General features: G+C 39.6%; 1 protein-coding gene across 1 annotated transcript in view; it reads right to left on the bottom strand.

Moving 5' to 3' along the window:
• The window catches only part of LOC120936887 (titin-like), a 345,246-nt gene that overhangs the window by 124,510 nt on the left and 201,014 nt on the right, over positions 1-19,722 (bottom strand). Inside the window, exons 75-82 of the mRNA XM_040349653.1 lie at positions 18,872-19,123; positions 17,435-17,686; positions 15,530-15,781; positions 14,631-14,882; positions 8,833-9,084; positions 5,143-5,394; positions 2,627-2,878; positions 105-356 (exon numbers count right to left, since the gene is read on the bottom strand). Coding sequence (XP_040205587.1) covers positions 105-356; positions 2,627-2,878; positions 5,143-5,394; positions 8,833-9,084; positions 14,631-14,882; positions 15,530-15,781; positions 17,435-17,686; positions 18,872-19,123 — 2,016 coding nt within the window. The remainder of the gene's footprint in view (positions 1-104; positions 357-2,626; positions 2,879-5,142; positions 5,395-8,832; positions 9,085-14,630; positions 14,883-15,529; positions 15,782-17,434; positions 17,687-18,871; positions 19,124-19,722) is intronic.

Below are 19,722 nucleotides of genomic sequence, written 5' to 3' on the forward strand. Positions count from 1 at the left end.
CCAATTTTCAGGTGTCAGGCCTTCTAGTCTATAAAAAGTTGAAGGCACAGTTCTACTAAAAGTGTTCTACTATGTGTGTGGCCTGCATAAAGCTTGATACTCACTTGTATAGTTAGCTGTTACTGAGCTGCTGCCTTGGATATTATCAACAAAGGCAGAGACAAGGAAGGTGTAATAATTTCCAGGTGTCAGGCCTTCAATAATGTCAGAAGTTGTAGTTGCAATCTTATTAAAAGCTGGCTCTCCCAGGATCTGAATATAATAAAATCTGGCATTTCCATTTGGTTTGTCCCATCTCAGAGAAATAGAAGTGTTGGTGATATTCTCTGTGTTCAGGTTCTTCACAATTTCAGGTACTACAAAGTAGACAGAAAATTGAATGACATTGCAGAAAGACCCATTTCCAAGGATGTAACTGTCTAAATTATATTTACCACAACCATTATGAGGAATGTATGCCATTTTACACATGTACACTAACTAAGCACAAAACTTCATTTAAATAACATTATTAAAACTCAAGGAATTGTTCATAAAATGAACAGTGGAATAGGATTGCCAGCTTTAGCTCCAAATGTATGAATTCAGCTTTGGACCCTGATTTTCTTTTGTAGATATAATTACTACAGGTTGGGTAAAAACATAAACTACCATTTTTTTGTTACGGTATAGAGCAAAGTTAGACATGAATCTAGTAACAAAATATTTCCAGTGTTTTGGTATGGTTCGTATTAATATCTCTGCTTCATCAAGCCGCTTAAATTGATATTACCACTTGATCTCCAGAATGTTTCACCCCGTTTATGACCAGGGCATTTTTTACCATTAAGTACTGCGCTACTTTAACTGGCAATTGCTCTGTTATGCAAAACTGTACCCAAATACAAGTTATATAACTTTTTTCATACAAATAGAGTTTTCTTTTGATGGTATTTAATCACACTACTTTTTACTGTATAATAAAAGAAAATTGAAAATATACATGTTTTCAGAGTTTTTGTTATAAACTTTTACAAATAAATAATCTTCATAAATTTAAGCCAAAATTGAATTTGCTACAATTCTTTGGTAAAAAAAAAATAACCCAAATCAGTGTATCTTATTTAGTCTGTGTGAAAGTTATAGAGTCAACAAACATTTGTGTTTATAGATTTGAAAATTGATAAATCCTGATGTAATAAATGCCTTTCTCACTTCTTGCGGCTTTACCCACTTAAGGACCTTGCCTGTTTCAGATTTGGTGTTTACAATATTAAAACAGTTTTTTTTGCTAGAAAATTACTTAAACCCCCCAAACATTATAAATATTTTTTTTTAAAAACCCTAGAAAATAAAATGGCGGCCATTGCAATATTTTTTGTCAAACCGTATTTGTGCAGCGGTCTTATTAGCGCACTTTTTTTGAAAAAAAAAAAAAACACTTTTTTAATTAAAAAATAAGACAACAAGAAAGTTAGCACAATTTTTTGTTTATATTGTGAAAGATAATGTTACGCTGAGTAAAATGATACCCAACATATGACGCTTCAAAATTGCACCCGCTCGTGGAATGGCGTCAAACTTTTACCCTTAAAAATCTCCATAGGTGATGTTTAAAACATTCTATAGGTTGCCTCTTTTGAGTTACAGAGGAGGTTTAGGGCTAGAATTATTGCTCCCGCTCTAACGATCGCGGTGATACCTCACTTGTGTGGTTTGAACACCGTTTTCATATGCGGGCGCTACTCACGTATGCGTTCGCTTCTGCGTGCGAGCTCGTCGGGACGGGGCGCTTTAAAAATATTTTTTTTTGTTTTCTTATTTATTTCTGTTCATTTTATAAATTTTTACACACAAAAAAAAAATGTAAACATCCCTTGTAATAGAAAAAAGCATGACAGGTCCTCTTAAATATGAGATCTGTGGTCAAAAAGACCTCAGATCTCATATTTAGACTAAAATGCAAAAAAAAATAAAAAATTTGTCATTTGAAAAAATTACAACAAGAAAATTTTCCTTTAAGAAGCATGGGCGGAAGTAACCTTTTGACGTTGCTTCCACCCTGCTATGCTATGGAGATGGGTGGGGGCCATCTTGCCCTCACTTGTATCCCCACCGAGCAGGAGGTAGGACCCGATCGCCTCCACCGCTGCCGACGGCTCCGGTAAGCGGCGGAGGGCGCAGAGCCCACCGCGGAGACCACCGTTATTGTTTAGAGGACCGCTCACTGAAAAGATGGATATCTCGGTTGTGGTAGGGGCTGCTGCCGTTACTGAGATATCCATCTTTTAAAAAATGACGTATATATACAGCGAGGGGTCCTTAAGTGGTTAAAATAACAGGACAGTACAAATACCTCCCAATTGGCCCCTTTTTGGAAAGTGGACAGTCCAAGGAATTTAGTAAGAGGCATGGTGAGCTTTTTGAAGTTGTCATTTTTTGTCACAGTTTTTTGGAAAATTAACAAATTAAATACAATTTGTTTGTTTTTTCCACAATCTTTTTTTTACACAATGTCAATATTATCAACAAGAGTAGAGACCAGGAATTTCTAAAATGTTAGGCCTTCTAGTCTATAAGAAGTTGAAGGCACAGTTCTACTAAAAAAGTTGCTATGTGTGTGGCCTGCATAAATCTTGATACTCACTTGTATAGTTAGCTATTGCTGAGCTGTTGCCTTGAATATTATCAACAAAGGTAGAGACAAGAAAGGTGTAATAATTTCCAGGTGTCAGGCCTTCAATAATCTCAGAAGTTGTAGTAACATTCTTATTGAATGTTGGCTCTCCCAGGATCTGGATGAAATAAAAGCTGGCATTTCCAATTGGTTTGTCCCATCTCAGAGATATAGAAGTGGTGTTGATATTCTCTGTGTTCAGGTTCTTCACAATTTCAGGTACTACAAAGTAGACAGAAAATTGAATGACATTGCAGAAAGACCCATTTCCAAGGATGTGACTGTCTAAATTATATTTACCACAACCATTAGGTGGAATGTATGCCATTTTACACATGTACACTAACTAAGCACAAAACTTCATTTAAATAACATTATTAAAACTCAAGGAATTGTTCATAAAATGAACAGTGGAATAGGATTGCCAGCTTTAGCTCCAAATGTATGAATTCAGTTCTGGACCCTGATTTTCTTTTGTAGATATAATTACTACAGGTTGGGTAAAAACATAAACTACCATTTTTTTGTTACGGTATAGAGCAAAGTTAGACATGAATCTAGTAACAAAATATTTCCAGTGTTTTGGTATGGTTCGTATTAATATCTCTGCTTCATCAAGCCGCTTAAAGTGATATTACCACTTGATCTCCAGAAGGTTTCACCCCGTTTATGACCAGGGCATTTTTTACCATTTAGTACTGCGCTAATTTAACTGGCAATTGCTCTGTTATGCAACACTGTACCCAAATAAAAGTTATATAACTTTTTTTCATACAAATAGAGTTTTCTTTTGATGGTATTTAATCACACTACTTTTTACTGTATAATAAAAGAAAATTTAAAATATACATGTTTTCAGAGTTTTTGTTATAAACTTTTACAAATAAATAATCTTCATAAATTTAAGCCAAAATTGAATTTGCTACAATTCTTTGGTAAAAAAAAATAACCCAAATCAGTGTATCTTATTTAGTCTGTGTGAAAGTTATAGAGTCAACAAACATTTGTGTTTATAGATTTGAAAATTGATAAATCCTGATGTAATACATGCCTCTCTCACTTCTTGCGGCTTTACCCACTTAAGGACCTTGCCTGATTCAGATTTGGTGTTTACAATATTAAAACAGTTTTTTTTGCTAGAAAATTACTTAAACCCCCCAAACATTATATATATTTTTTCTAAAACCCTAGAGAATAAAATGGCGGCCATTGCAATATTTTTTGTCAAACCGTATTTGTGCAGCGGTCTTATTAGCACACTTTTTTTGAAAAAAAAAAAACACTTTTTTAATTAAAAAATAAGACAACAAGAAAGTTAGCACAATTTTTTGTTTATATTGTGAAAGATAATGTTACGCTGAGTAAAATGATACCCAACATATGACGCTTCAAAATTGCACCCGCTCGTGGAATGGCGTCAAACTTTTACCCTTAAAAATATCCATAGGTGATGTTTAAAAAATTCTATAGGTTGCCTCTTTTGAGTCACAGAGGAGGTTTAGGGCTAGAATTATTGCTCCCGCTCTAACAATCGCGGTGATACCTCACTTGTGTGGTTTGAACACCGTTTTCATATGCGGGCACTACTCACGTATGCGTTCTCTTCTGCGTGCGAGCTCGTCGGGACGGGGCGCTTTAAAAATATATTTTTTTGTTTTCTTATTTATTTCTATTTATTTTATTAATTTTTACACACAAAAAAAATGTAAACATCCCTTGTAATAGAAAAAAGCATGACAGGTCCTCTTAAATATGAGATCTGGGGTCAAAAAGACCTCAGATCTCATATTTAGACTAAAATGCAAAAAAAAAAAAAAAAAAATTGTCATTTGAAAAAATTACAACAAGAAAATTTCCCTTTAAGAAGCATGGGCGGAAGTGACGTTTTGACGTTGCTTCCACCCTGCTATGCTATGGAGACGGGTGGGGGCCATCTTGCCCTCACTTGTATCCCCACCGAGCAGGAGGTAGGACCCAATCGCCTCCACCGCTGCCGACGGCTCCGGTAAGCGGCGGAGGGCGCAGAGCCCACCGCGGAGACCACCATTATTGTTTAGAGGACCGCTCACTGAAAAGATGGATATCTCGGTTGTGGTAGGGGCTGCTGCCGTTACTGAGATATCCATCTTTTAAAAAATGACGTATATATACAGCGAGGGGTCCTTAAGTGGTTAAAATAACAGGACAGTACAAATACCTCCCAATTGGCCCCTTTTTGGAAAGTGGACAGTCCAAGGAATTTAATAAGAGGCATGGTGAGCTTTTTGAAGTTGTCATTTTTTGTCACAGTTTTTTGGAAAATTAGGAAATTAAATACAATTTGTTTGTTTTTTCCACAATCTTTTTTTTACACAATGTCAATATTATCAACAAGAGTAGAGACCAGGAATTTCTAAAATGTTAGGCCTTCTAGTCTATAAGAAGTTGAAGGCACAGTTCTACTAAAAGTTGCTATGTGTGTGGCCTGCATAAAGCTTGATACTCACTTGTATATTTAGCTATTACTGAGCTGCTGCCTTGAATATTATCAACAAAGGTAGAGACAATAAAGGTGTAATAATTTCCAGGTGTCAGGCCTTCAATAATGTCAGAAGTTGTAGTTACATTCTTATTGAAAGCTGGATCTCCCAGGATCTGGATGAAATAAAAGCTGGCATTTCCAATTGGTTTGTCCCATCTCAGAGATATAGAAGTGGTGTTGATATTCTCTGTGATCAGGTTCTTCACAATTTCAGGTACTACAAAGTAGACAGAAAATGTAATAATATTGCAGAAAAAACAATTTCCAAGGATGTGACTGTCTAAATTATATTTACCACAACCATTAGGTGGAATGTATGCCATTTTACACATGTACACTAACTAAGCACAAAACTTCATTTAAATAACATTATTAAAACTCAAGGAATTGTTCATAAAATGAACAGTGGAATAGGATTGCCAGCTTTAGCTCCAAATGTATGAATTCAGTTCTGGACCCTGATTTTCTTTTGTAGATATAATTACTACAGGTTGGGTAAAAACATAAACTACCATTTTTTTGTTACGGTATAGAGCAATGTTAGACATGAATCTAGTACCAAAATGTTTCCAGTGTTTTGGTATGGTTCGTATTAATATCTCTGCTTCATCAAGCCGCTTAAAGTGATATTACCACTTGATGTCCAGAAGGTTTCACCCCGTTTATGACCAGGGCATTTTTTACCATTTAGTACTGCGCTACTTTAACTGGCAATTGCTCTGTTATGCAACACTGTACCCAAATAAAAGTTATATAACTTGTTTTCATACAAATAGAGTTTTCTTTTGATGGTATTTAATCACACTACTTTTTACTGTATAATAAAAGAAAATTGAAAATATACATGTTTTCAGAGTTTTTGTTATAAACTTTTACAAATCAATAATCTTCATAAATTTAAGCCAAAATTGAATTTGCTACAATTCTTTGGTAAAAAAAATAACCCAAATCAGTGTATCTTATTTAGTCTGTGTAAAAGTTATAGAGTCAACAAACATTTGTGTTTATAGATTTGAAAATTGATAAATCCTGATGTAATAAATGCCTCTCTCACTTCTTGCGGCTTTACCCACTTAAGGACCTTGCCTGTTTCAGATTTGGTGTTTACAATATTAAAACAGTTTTTTTTGCTAGAAAATTACTTAAACCCCCCCAAACATTATATATATTTTTTTCTAAAACCCTAGAGAATAAAATGGCGGCCATTGCAATATTTTTTGTCAAACCGTATTTGTGCAGCGGTCTTATTAGCGCACTTTTTTTGAAAAAAAACAAACACTTTTTTAATTAAAAAATAAGACAACAAGAAAGTTAGCACAATTTTTTGTTTATATTGTGAAAGATAATGTTACGCTGAGTAAAATGATACCCAACATATGACGCTTCAAAATTGCACCCGCTCGTGGAATGGCGTCAAACTTTTACCCTTAAAAATCTCCATAGGTGATGTTTAAAAAATTCTATAGGTTGCCTCTTTTGAGTTACAGAGGAGGTTTAGGGCTAGAATTATTGCTCCTGCTCTACCGATCGTGGTGATACCTCACTTGTGTGGTTTGAACACCGTTTTCATATGCAGGCGCTACTCACGAATGCATTCGCTTCTGCGTGCGAGCTCGTCGGGACGGGGCGCTTTAAAAATATATTTTTTTGTTTTCTTATTTATTTCTATTCATTTTATTAATTTTTACACACAAACATTTTTTTTAAACATCCCTTGTAATAGAAAAAAGCATGACAGGTCCTCTTAAGCACTTCAATACCGGGCTTTAAAACCCACTTCCTTCCCGGGCCTAATCTGGCACTTCTTTCCTACATGTACAAATCATCATTCTTTTGCTAGAAAATTACTCAGAACCCCCAAACATTATATATGTTTTTTTAGCAGACACCCTAGGCAATAAAATGGCGGTCATTGCAACTTTTTATCTTGCACCGTATTTGCGCAATAATTTTTCAAACAGCTTTTTTTTGTAAAAAAATGGTTTCATAAATTAAAAAATAACAAAACAGTAATGTTAGCCCAATTTTTTGGTAAAATATGAAAGATGAGGTTACGCCGAGTAAATAGATACCTAACATGTCATGCTTTAAAATTGCGTACACTCATGGAATGGCGCCAAACTTCGTTACTTAAAAATCTCCATAGGCGACACTTTAAAATTTTTACAGGTTACCAGTTTAGAGTTACAGAGGAGGTCTAGGGCTAGAATTGTTGCACACGCTGTAACGCACGCGGCGACACCTCACATGTGTGGTTTGAACGACGTTTACATACGTTTGGCGGGACTTACGTGTGCGTACGCTTCTGAGCGTGAGCTACCGGGGACAGGGGCATTTTAATTTTTTATTATTATTAATTATTTTTTATTTTACTTATTTATTTATTTTTTTACACTTTTTTTTACATTTTTTTTTTTCAATCGCTTTTATTCCTATTACAAGGAATGTAAACATCCCTTGTAATAGGAAATGTGTGTGACAGGTCCTCTTTAAGGAGCGATGCGGGGTCAATAAGACCCCACATCTCTCCTCCAGGCTGGAAAGAATGAGATCGTGAAAAAAATTCACAGATCTCATTCAAACTAGCCGCAATTGTGGTTTGTTTACTTACGGGGACCCGGGCGTGACGTCATCACATCGCGCCCGGGCCTCCGACGGTCATAGAGATGACTGGTGACCATCTGGTCACCAGTCATCTCTATGGTAAACATCCGGCGGACGGCGATCATCTCTCCGGGCCCCCGATGGCACGGGAGAGCCCGGAGAAGCACCGGATGGCACCACTATGATCGTTCTTACGGTGCGCAGGATCGCCGCCGCTAAAAAATGATATCTCAATGATGCCTCTGGGTGCAGGCATCATTGAGATATCCCCCCGCAAAGCCCAGGACGTCATATGACGTCCACCCGGGATAACAGGTCCCCGTTTTGGACGTCATACGACAGCGTGCGGGTATTAAGTGGTTAAATATGAGATCTGGGATCAAAAAGACCTCAGATCTCATATTTAGACTAAATGCAAAAAAAAATAAAAAAATTGTCAATTGAAAAAATTACAACAAGAAAATTTCCCTTTAAGAAGCATGGGCGGAAGTGACATTTTGACGTTGCTTCCACCCTGCTATGCTATGGAGATGGGTGGGGGCCATCTTGCCTTTACTTGTATCCCCACCGAGCAGGAGGTAGGACCCGATCGCCTCCACCGCTGCCGACGGCTCCGGTAAGCGGCGGAGGGCGCAGAGCCCACCGCGGAGACCACCGTTATTGTTTAGAGGACCGCTCACTGAAAAGATGGATATCTCGGTTGTGGTAGGGGCTGCTGCCGTTACTGAGATATCCATCTTTTAAAAAATGACGTATATATACAGCGAGGGGTCCTTAAGTGGTTAAAATAACAGGACAGTACAAATACCTCCCAATTGGCCCCTTTTTGGTGAGCTTTTTGAAGTTGTCATTTTTTGTCACAGTTTTTTGGAAAATTAAGAAATTAAATACAATTTGTTTGTTTTTTCCACAATCTTTTTTTTACACAATGTCAATATTATCAACAAGAGTAGAGACCAGGAATTTCTAAAATTTTAGGCCTTCTAGTCTATAAGGCACAGTTCTACTAAATGTTGATATGTGTGTGGCCTGCATAAAGCTTGATACTCACTTGTATAGTTAGCTATTACTGAGCTGTTTCCTTGGATATTATCAACAAAGGTAGAGACAAGAAAGGTGTAATAATTTCCAGGTGTCAGGCCTTCAATAATGTCCGAAGTTGTAGTTACATTCTTATTGAAAGTTGGCTCTCCCAGGATCTGAATGAAATAAAAGCTGGCATTTCCAATTGGTTTGTCCCATCTCAGAGATATAGAAGTGGTGGTGATATTCTCTGTGTTCAGGTTCTTCACCATTTCAGGTACTACAAGGTAGGAAGAAAATGTTATGATATTGCAGAAAACCTATTTCCAAGGAAGTGACTGACTAAATTATATTTATCACAACAATTAGGAGGAATGTATGTAATTTTACACATGGATACCAAGCACTGTAGACACACAACTGCATTTACTGTAGATTTTTAAAAACTCATATATAATTTTGCCCCTGTATAAATCATTAGTAAAACCTCATCTGGAATATGCAGTTCAGTTTTGGGCACCAGTTCACAAAAAGGATATTGGGGAACTGGAGAAAGTGCAGAAAGGGGCAACCAAACTGATAAGAGGCATGGAGGAACTGAGCTATGAGGAAAGATTAGAGGAACTGAAATGAAAGGATCACTAAAGGAAAAAAAAATCGTGCTAAAATGACTGTTTACATGGTATAGAGACCAAATAGTTAAATGATTCCTTTTAAAAATGATTAAAAAGCAATTCAATTCAATCATATATTATACCTGTTAGTTTCTACTTTCGTTTCTGCTCTTGACTTCCTGTCTCTCTGCAATGTTCATGTGACCATAGTGCTTAGAACTACATTTCCCAGTATCCTTTGCAGTTTAAAAAAACAGGCACGAGAGCTCTCTCACAGTTTTTGCATAAACCGCTCACTATACCTCCCAACAATGATTATTCAAAGCTTCTAAACACACCCAGAAAGCCATACATGCTTCTCCCAGTCCTCTTCCCCTTACAGTCTCCTCCGGTTCACCCCATCAGTCTCCTCCACCCACCATCAGTGTCTCCCTGTGCACTAAAAGGGGGTTTGCACTGAGGGGGGTGTTTTGCACTAAGGGGGGGGGGTTGCACTGAGGGGGGTGTTTTGCACTAAGGGGGGGGGGGGTTTGCACTGGGGGGTGCAAACCCCCCCTAGTGCAACCCCCCCTTAGTGCAAAACATCCTCCCTTAGTGGAAAACACCCCCACCCAGTGGAAAACACCCCCCTTAGTGCAACCCCCCCCAGTGGAAAACACCCCCCACCCAGTGTAAACCCCCACTCAGTGCAACCCCCCCTTGGTGCAAAACACTACCCTCAGTGCAAACCCCCCCTTAGTGCAAAACACCGCCCCGGTGCAAACCCCCCCTTAGAGAACCCCCCCCTTAGTGCAAAACACCCCCCATTGCAAAACACCCCCCCAGTGCAAACACCCACTTAGTGCAAAACAAAACACTACCCTCAGTGCAAACCCCCCCCTTTAGTGCAAAACCCCCCCCCCGGTGAAAACCCCCCCTTAGAGAAAAACACCCCCCTTAGTGCAAAACACCCCCCCAGTGGAAAACACCCCCTACTCAGCGCAAACCCCCCCTTAGTGCAAAACACCCCCCTCAGTGCAAACCCCCCCCCCAGTGAAAAACACCCCCCCCTTAGTGCAAAACACCCCCAGTGGAAAACACCCCCCAGTGCAAAACACCCCCCAGTGCAAACACCCACTCAGTGCAACCCCCCCTTAGTGCAAAACACTACCCTCAGTGCAAACCCCCCCCTGCCGGTGCAAACCCCCCCTTAGAGAAAAACACCCCCCTCAGTGCAAAACACCCCCCTCAGTGCAAAACACCCCCTCCCCCCGGGGGAAAACCCCCCTTAGATAAAAACACCCCCACCTTAGTGCAAAACACCCCCCTCAGTGCAAAAAAAAACCCTTAGAGAAAAACACCCCCCTTAGTGCAAACACCCCCCAACCCAGTGCAAACCCCCCTTTAGTGCAAAACACCCCCCTCAGTGCAAAACACGCCCCCCCAGTGCAAACCCCCCCTTAGAGAAACCCCCCCCTTAGTGCAAAACACCCCCCTCAGTGCAAAACACCCACCCTTAGTGCAAAACACCCCTAGTGGAAAACACCCCCCAGTGGAAAACACCCCCCAGTGCAAAACACCCCCCAGTGCAAACACCCACTCAGTGCAACCCCCCCTTAGTGCAAAACACTACCCTCAGTGCAAAATCCCCCCCTTAGGTGCAAAACACCCCCCTCAGTACAAAACACCCCCCCCCCGGTGCAAACCCCCCTTAGAGAAAAACACCCCCCCTCAGTGCAAAACACACCCCTCAGTGCAAAACACACACCCCCGGTGAACACCCCCCTCAGTGCAAAAAACCCCCTTAGAGAAAAACACCCCCTTAGTGCAAACACCCGCCCACCCAGTGCAACCCCCCAGTGCAAAACACCCCCCAGTGCAAACCCCCCCTTAGTGCAAAACACCCCCCAGTGGAAAACACCCCCCACTCAGTGCAACCCCCCTTAGTGAAAAACATCCCCCCAGTGCAAAACAGCCCCCCTCGGTGCACCCCCCTTAGAGAATAACAACCCCTTAGTGCAAAACACCCCCCTCAGTGCAAAACACCCCCCCAGTGAAAAACACCCACCCCCAGTGCAAACCCCCCCCCCTTAGTGTAAAACACCCCCCAGTGGAAAACACCCCCCTAGTGGAAAACACCCCCCACTCAGTGCAAACCCCCCCCTTAGTGAAAAACACCCCCCAGAGCAAAACACCCCCCAGTGCAAACACCCACTCAGTGCAACCCCCCCTTAGTGCAAAACACTACCCTCAGTGCAACCCCCCCCTTTAGTGCAAAACACCCCCCTCAGTGCAAAACACCCCCCCCCGGTGCAAACCCCCCCATAGAGAAAAACACCCCCCCTCAGTGCAAAACACCCCCCCCAATGCAAACCCCCCCTTAGAGAAAAACACCTCCCCCTTACTGCAAAACACCCCCCTCAGTGCAAAAAAAAACCCTTAGAGAAAAACACCTCCCTTAGAAAAAACACCCCCCTTAGTGCAAACACCCCCCCCCCAGTGCAAACCCCCAGTGGAAAACACCCCCCACTCAGTGCAAACCCCCCTTAGTGCAAAACACCCCCAGAGAAAAACACCCCCCCCTTAGTGCAAAACACCCCCCACCCAGTGCAGTTCCCCCTTAGTGCAAAACACCCCCTCAGTGCAACCCCCCTTAGTGAAAAACACTACCCTCAGTGCAAACCCCCCCCCTTTAGTGCAAAACACCCCCCCCCGTGCAAACCCCACCTTAGAGAAAAACACCCCCCCCTTAGTGAAAAACACCCCCTCAGTGCAAAACACCTCCTAGTGGAAAACACCCCCACCCAGTGCAAACCCCCCTTAGTGCAAAACACCCCCCTCAGTGCAACCCCCTTAGTGAAAAACACTACCCTCAGTGCAAACCCCCCCCTCAGTGCAAAACACCCCCTTAGAGAAAAACACCCCCTCCTTAGAAACCCCCCCCCCCTTCAGTGCAAAACACCCCCCAGTGGAAAACACCCCCCCTCAGTACAACACCCCCCTTAGTGCAAAACACCCCCCCAGTGCAAACACCACCCTTGCACTGAGGGAGGGGGCAGTGTGATGGGGATAGTGGAGGACAGTGATACCGTAAAATGGGCATAGCGGGGGACAGAGATAAAGGAGGCCTGGGATAGTGGAGGACAGGGATAGCCAAGGCGTGGATTAATGGAGGACAGTCAAAGCGAAGGAAGGGGATAATGGAGGCCTGGGATAGTGGAAGACTGGGATAGTGAAGGACAGGGATAGTGGAGGACAGGGATAACCAAGGCGTGGGTTAATGGAGGACAGGGAAAATGGAGGCATGGGATAGCGGAGGAAGGGGATAATGGAGGCCTGGGATAGTGGAAGACTGGGATAGCAAAGGACGGGCATAGTGGAGGCCTGGGGTAGGGGAGGTCAGGGATAACCAAGGCGTGGGTTAATGGAGCACAGGGAAAATGGAGGCTTGAGATAGCGGAGAAAGGGGATAATGGAGGCCTGGGATAGTGGAAGACTGAGATAGCGAAGGACGGGGATAGTGGAGGCCTGGGATAGTGGAAGACTGGGATAGCGAAGGACGGGGATAGTGGAGGATGGATGGATAGCAGACAGATTGATGCCTGAGAGAGGGATGTGATTGGATGGATGGATGGATGCATAGTGGACATATTGATGCCTGAGAGAGGGATGTGATGGGATGGATGGATGGACGTTGGGGGAGGGGCCGATTTGTAGAATAATTACTAGGAGTCACAAACATTATTGCATAAGGAAAAAACATTGACCTAAATTAGATTATCATTATTATAATGCCCACATCTTGTTTAGTAAACTGTCAGGAAGCTTTTACCTTATTTTGTAGGATTTGTAAAATTTCTCCTTCCTTCTGATACTGAGAAACAGACTCTGTGTTCTTATGGGTGCTGTTCAGAAAGCAAGGGGGCGGGGTCCAGGCGGGGCAGTGCAGGGGATGAAACGAAAGATATTCAAAGGGAGGAGGTACTATGTTTTTTTAGACACAGAATGCTCACACCCCCTTGAAGTCTCTGGTTCACGTTCACACAGTGCTGTAGTTCAAAGGATGGGGACGAGCACGTCTGGACCACAGTGAAAAGCTCCCATTAATTTTTTTATAAGGAGCCAGACAAGCAGGAAGTGTGGAGTTCAGCAAGGGATTACAGCAACTTCTAAGCAAAAACGGACATGGAGGACATGAAAGCAGGACTGCTATAAGGTAAAGCAAGCTATTTAGCAAAGATTTTTTTTTCCTTTAGTAATCCTTTAATTAAGGGGGGATTTGATCAACATGTACAAATATATAAGAGGTCCATATAGTGATCTTGTTGTTGAGTTATTCGCTTTATGGTTAACACAGACGACAAGTTGGCAGTCCTTATGCCTAGAGGAAAAGAGATTTAATCTCAAAATATGGAAAGGTTTATTCACAGTAAGAGCTGTGGAAATGTGGAATAGGCTCCCTAAAGAGGTGGTTCAGGTCAGCTCAGTAGATTGCTTTAAGAAACATTATTAAAACTCAAGGAATTGTTCATAAAATTAATGTTGGAATAGCATTGCCACCTCTAGCTCTAAATGTATGAATATAGTTCATTCAGCTTTGGACCCTGATTTTCTGTTGTAGATATAATTACTACAGGTTGGATAAAAATACAAACTACAATTTTTTTGTTAAGGAGCAAATTTAGACATGAATCTACTAACAAAATATTTTCAGTGTTCTAGTATGGTTAAAAAAAATTGGAAAATATACAAGTTTTCCAGAGTTTCTGTTAGAAATCATCTTAAATTTAGGCCAAAATGTATTCTGCTACATTTCTTTCGTAAAAAGTGTATATTATTTAGTCTGTGTGAAATTTATAGAGTTTACAAACATTTGTGTATATAGATATGAAAAGTGATAAATCCTAATGTAATAAATGCCTCTCTCATTTCTTGAGGCTCTAAAATAACAGGACAGTACAAAAACCCCCTAATTGGCCCCTTTTTGGAAAGTGGACAGTCCAAGAAATTTAGTAAGAGGCATGGCGAGTTTTTTGACGTTTTTTGAAGTTTTTTTTAAGTTTTTTTTTACACAATCTTTTTTTTTCCCACACTGTCAATATTATCAACGAGAGTAGAGACCAGGAAGATGTACTATTTCTACGATTTTAGGCCTTCTAGTCTATAAGAAGTTGAAGGCACAGTTCTACTAAAAGTTGCTATGTGTGTGGCCTGCATAAAGCTTGATACTCACTTGTATAGTTAGCTATTGCTGAGCTGTTTCCTTGGATATTATCAACAAAGGTAGAGACAATAAAGGTGTAATAATTTCCAGGTGTCAGGCCTTCAATAATGTCAGAAGTTGTAGTTACATTCTTATTAAAAGCTGGATCTCCCAGGACCTGGATGAAATAAAAGCTGGCATTTCCAATTGGTTTGTCCCATCTCAGAGATATAGAAGTGGTGGTGATATTCTCTGTGTTCAGGTTTTTCACCATTTCAGGTACTACAAAGTAGGAAGAAAATGTTATGATATTGCAGAAAAACCCATTTCCAAGGATGTGACTGACTAAATTATATTTACCACAACCATTATGAGGAATGTATGTAAATTTTACACATGGATACTAAGCACTGTAGGCACAACAATTAATTTAAAAAACATTATTAAAACTCAAGGAATTGTTCATAAAATGAACAGTGGAATAGCATTGCCACCTTTTTTTTTTACCATATAATTAAAAAAGAAAATATACACGTTTTCAGAGTTTCTGTTATAAACTTTTGCAAACAAATATTCTTCAAAAATTTAGGCCAAAATGTAATCTGCTTAATTTCTTTGGAAAAAAAAAAAAAACTCAAATCAGTTTTATATTAATTAGTCTGTGTGAAAGTTATAGAGTCTACAAACATTTGTGTATATAGATTTTAAAATTTATAAATCCTGATATAATAAATGCCTCTCTCATTTCTTGAGGCTTTAAAATAACAGGACAGTACAAATAACCCACAGTTGGCCCCTTTTTGGAAAGTGGACAGTCCAAGGAATTTAGTAAGAGGCAAGATTTTAGGCCTTCTAGTCTATATGAAGTTGAAGGCAGAGTTCTACTAAAAGTTGCTATGTGTGTGGCCTGCATAAAGCTTGATACTCACTTGTATAATTAGATATTACTGAGCTGTTGCCTTGGATATTATCAACAAAGGTAGAGACAAGAAAGGTGTAATAATTTCCAGGTGTCAGGCCTTCTATAATGTCAGAAGTTGAAGTTACATTCTTATTGAATGTTGGCTCTCCCAGGATCTGAGTGAAATAAAAGCTGGCATTTCCAATTGGTTTGTCCCATCTCAGAGATATAGAAGTGGTGGTGATATTCTCTGTGTTCAGGTTCTTCACCATTTCAGGTACTACAAAGTAGACAGAAAATGTAATGATATTGCATAAAACCCAATTTCCAAGGATGTGACTGACTAAATTATATTTACCACAACCATTATGAGGAATGTATGCCATTTTACACATGTATACTAAGCACTGTAGGCACAAAACTTCATTTAAATAACATTATTAGAACTCAAGGAATTGTTCATAAAATGAATGTTGGAACAGCATTGTCACCTTTAGCTCCAAATGGATGAATTTAGTTCATTCAGCTTTGGACACTGATTTTCTGTTGTAGACATAATTACTACAGGTTGGGTAAAAATATAAAACTACAATCTTTTTGTTACGATATGGAACAAAGTTAGACGTGAATCTAGTAATAAAATGTTTTCAGTGTTCTATCTATCAATATCTCTGATTTATCAAGCTGCTTAACCGATTGCTGACCTTATAACATAGATATATAGCGACAAGGCAGTTCTGCTGTGCCAGATCTGGAACTTCCAGGTAGGGGGCGCATGCGCTTGCTGCTGGCGACCCAGCTGTGCTGTAATTACATTTTGCACAAATATAGTTTTCTTGCGGTGGTATGTAATCACCACTGGGTTTTTTATTTTTTATTTTTTGCTATATAATAAAAAAATCCAAACATTTGGAAAAAATACACATTTTCGGAGATTCTGTTATAAGCTTTTGCAAACAAAAAAATGTCTTCATAAACTTAAGGCAAAATGTGGTCTGCTACATTTCTTTGCTTAAAAAATAACACAAATCAGTGTACATTATTTAGTCTGTGTGACAGTTATAGAGTCTACAAAGTTTAGTGTATATTCAGGGCTTTTTTTCAGGGGGAACTTGGGGGAACTCAGTTCCACCACCTTTGGCTCAGACCCTTTGGTGCCTGCTCACCACCTGTCACTTGTAAACACATAAGTCTGGTTTCTGTGTTTACAAGTGACAGCTTTGTAACCCCCTGAACTCTGCACTCTGTATGTAATGCAATTCTGGTATTTAATGCCCCTTTAAGACCCTTCTACTGTTTGTGAAATCTGAACGGGTCAAGGTTGAGTTCCTGCACCTATTTGCTGAGAAAAAAAGCTCTGTGTATATTTATTTGAAAATTGATCAATCCTGATGTAATAAATGTCTCTCTAATTTCTTGAGGCTCTAGAGTACCAGGACAGTACAAATACCCCCTAAATGGCCCCTTTTTGGAAGGTGGACAGTCCAAGGTATTTCGTAAGAGGCATGGTGAGTTTCTTGAAGTTGTAATGTTTTGGTCACAATTTTTTGGTGAAATTAAATTAATTTCAAGGTGTCAGGCCTTCTAGTCTAAAGCCTTGTACACACGACCGAGTTTCTCGGCAAAAACCAGCAAGAAACTTGCTGGGAGATATTGTTTTGCCGAGGAAACCAGTCGTGTGTACATTTTCGTCGAGGAAACTGTTGAGAAACTCGACGAGCCAAAAAGAGAGCATGTTCTCTATTTCCTTGACGGGAATGGAGAAAATTGGCTTGTCGAGTTTCTCGATGGCTTCACAAGGAACTCGCCGAGCAAAACAATGTGTTACGCCCGTCGAGTTTCTCGGTCGTGTGTACAAGGCCTAAAATAAGTTGAAGGCACAGTTCTACTAAATGCTGATATGTGTGTGGCCTGCATAAAGCTTGATACTCACTTGTATAGTTAGCTATTACTGAGCTGTTGCCTTGGATATTATCAACAAAGGTAGAGACAAGGAAGGTGTAATAATTTCCAGGTGTCAGGCCTTCAATAATGTCAGAATTTCTAGTTACATTCTTATTAAAACTTGGCTCTCCCAGGATCTGAATGAAATAAAAGCTGGCATTTCCAATTGGTTTATCCCATCTCAGAGATATAGAATCGGTGGTGATATTCTCGATGTTCAGGTTCTTCACGATTTCAGGTACTACAAAGTAGACAGAAAATTGAATGACATTGCAGAAAAACCCATTTCCAAGGATGTGACTGTCTAAATTATATTTACCACAACCATTATGAGGAATGTATGCCATTTTACACATGTATACTAAGCACACAAATTCATTTAAATAACATTATTAAAAACTCAAGGAATTGTTCATAAAATGAACAGTGGAATAGCATTGCAACCTTTAGCTCCAATGTATGAATTCAGCTTTGGACACTGATTTTCTGTTGTAGATATAATTACTACAGGTTGGGTAAAAACAGAAACTACTTCTTTTTTTTTGTTACGGTATAGAGCAAAGCTAGACATGAATCTAGTAACAAAATGTTTCCAGTGTTTTGGTATGGTTCGTATTAATATCTCTGCTTCATCAAGCCGATTAAAGTGATATTGCCAATTGATCTCCAGAAGGTTTTACCCCTTTTATGACCAGGGCATTTTTTGCCATTTAGTACTGCGCTGCTTTAACTGGCAATTGCTCGGTTATGCAACACTGTACCCAAATAAAAGTTATAATTCTTTTTTTCACACAAATAGAGTTTTCTTTTGATGGTATTTAATAACCACTGGGTCTTTTTTTTTTACCATATAATAAAAAAAAAATGAAAATATCCAAGTTTTCAGAGTTTTTGTTATAAACTTTTACAAACAAATGATCTTCATAAATTTAGGCCAAAATGGAATTTGCTACAATTCTTTGGTAAAAAAATAACCCAAATCCGTGTATATTATTTAGTCTGTGTGAAAGTTATAGAGTCCACAAACATTTGTGTATATACAGTAAATTTGAAAATTGATAAATCCTGATGTAATAAATGCCTCTCTCACTTCTTGTGGCTTTAAAATAACAGGACAGTATAAATACCCCCCAATTGCCCCATTTTTGGAAAGTGGACAGTCCAAGGAATTTAGTAAGAGGCATGGTGAGCTTTTTGAAGTTGTCATTTTTTGTCCAAGTTTTTGGAAAATTAAGAAATTAAATGCAATTTGTTTGTTTTTTTCCCCAATCTTTTTTTTCCACAATGTCAATATTATCAACAAGAGTAGAGATCAGAAGGATGTATTAATTTCTAAAATTTTAGGCCTTCTAGTCTATAAGAAGTTGAAGGCACAGTTCTACTAAAAGTTGATATGTATGTGGCCTGCATAAAGCTTGATACTCACTTGTATAGTTAGCTATTGCTGAGCTGTTGCCTTGGATATTATCAACAAAGGTAGAGACAATAAAAGTGTAATAATTTCCAGGTGTCAGGCCTTCTATAATGTCAGAAGTTGAAGTTACATTCTTATTGAATGTTGGCTCTCCCAGGATCTGAATGAAATAAAAGCTGGCATTTCCAATTGGTTTGTCCCATCTCAGAGATATAGAAGTGGTGGTGATATTCTCTGTGTTCAGGTTCTTCACCATTTCAGGTACTACAAAGTAGACAGAAAATGTAATGATATTGCATAAAACCCAATTTCCAAGGATGTGACTGACTAAATTATATTTACCACAACCATTATGAGGAATGTATGCCATTTTACACATGTATACTAAGCACTGTAGGCACAAAACTTCATTTACATAACATTATTAAAACTCAAGGAATTGTTCATAAAATTAATGTTGGAATAGCATTGCCACCTCTAGCTCCAAATGTATGAATATAGTTCATTCAGCTTTGGACCCTGATTTTCTGTTGTAATAGATATAATTACTACAGGTTGGGTAAAAATACAGTCTACATTTTTTTTTGTTACGGAGCAAATTTAGACATGAATCTAGTAACAAAGGGGCAGATCCACATACATCTGCGCTGGACGCAGCGTATCTAAGATACGCTACGCCGCTGTAACTTACTTTGAATTGGTTTGAATCCTCAACGAATCCGCGCCATAAGTTACGGCGGCGTGGCGTATCTCTTGCGGCGTAAGGGCGTGGAATTCAAATTCGGCGGGTAGGGGGCGTGATTCATTTAAATGAAGCGCGTCCCCGCGCCGAACGAACTGCGCATGCGCCGTCCATAAAAACT

The sequence above is a fragment of the Rana temporaria genome, chromosome 4, assembly GCF_905171775.1.
Source record: "Rana temporaria chromosome 4, aRanTem1.1, whole genome shotgun sequence".
Lineage (NCBI taxonomy): Eukaryota > Metazoa > Chordata > Amphibia > Anura > Ranidae > Rana > Rana temporaria.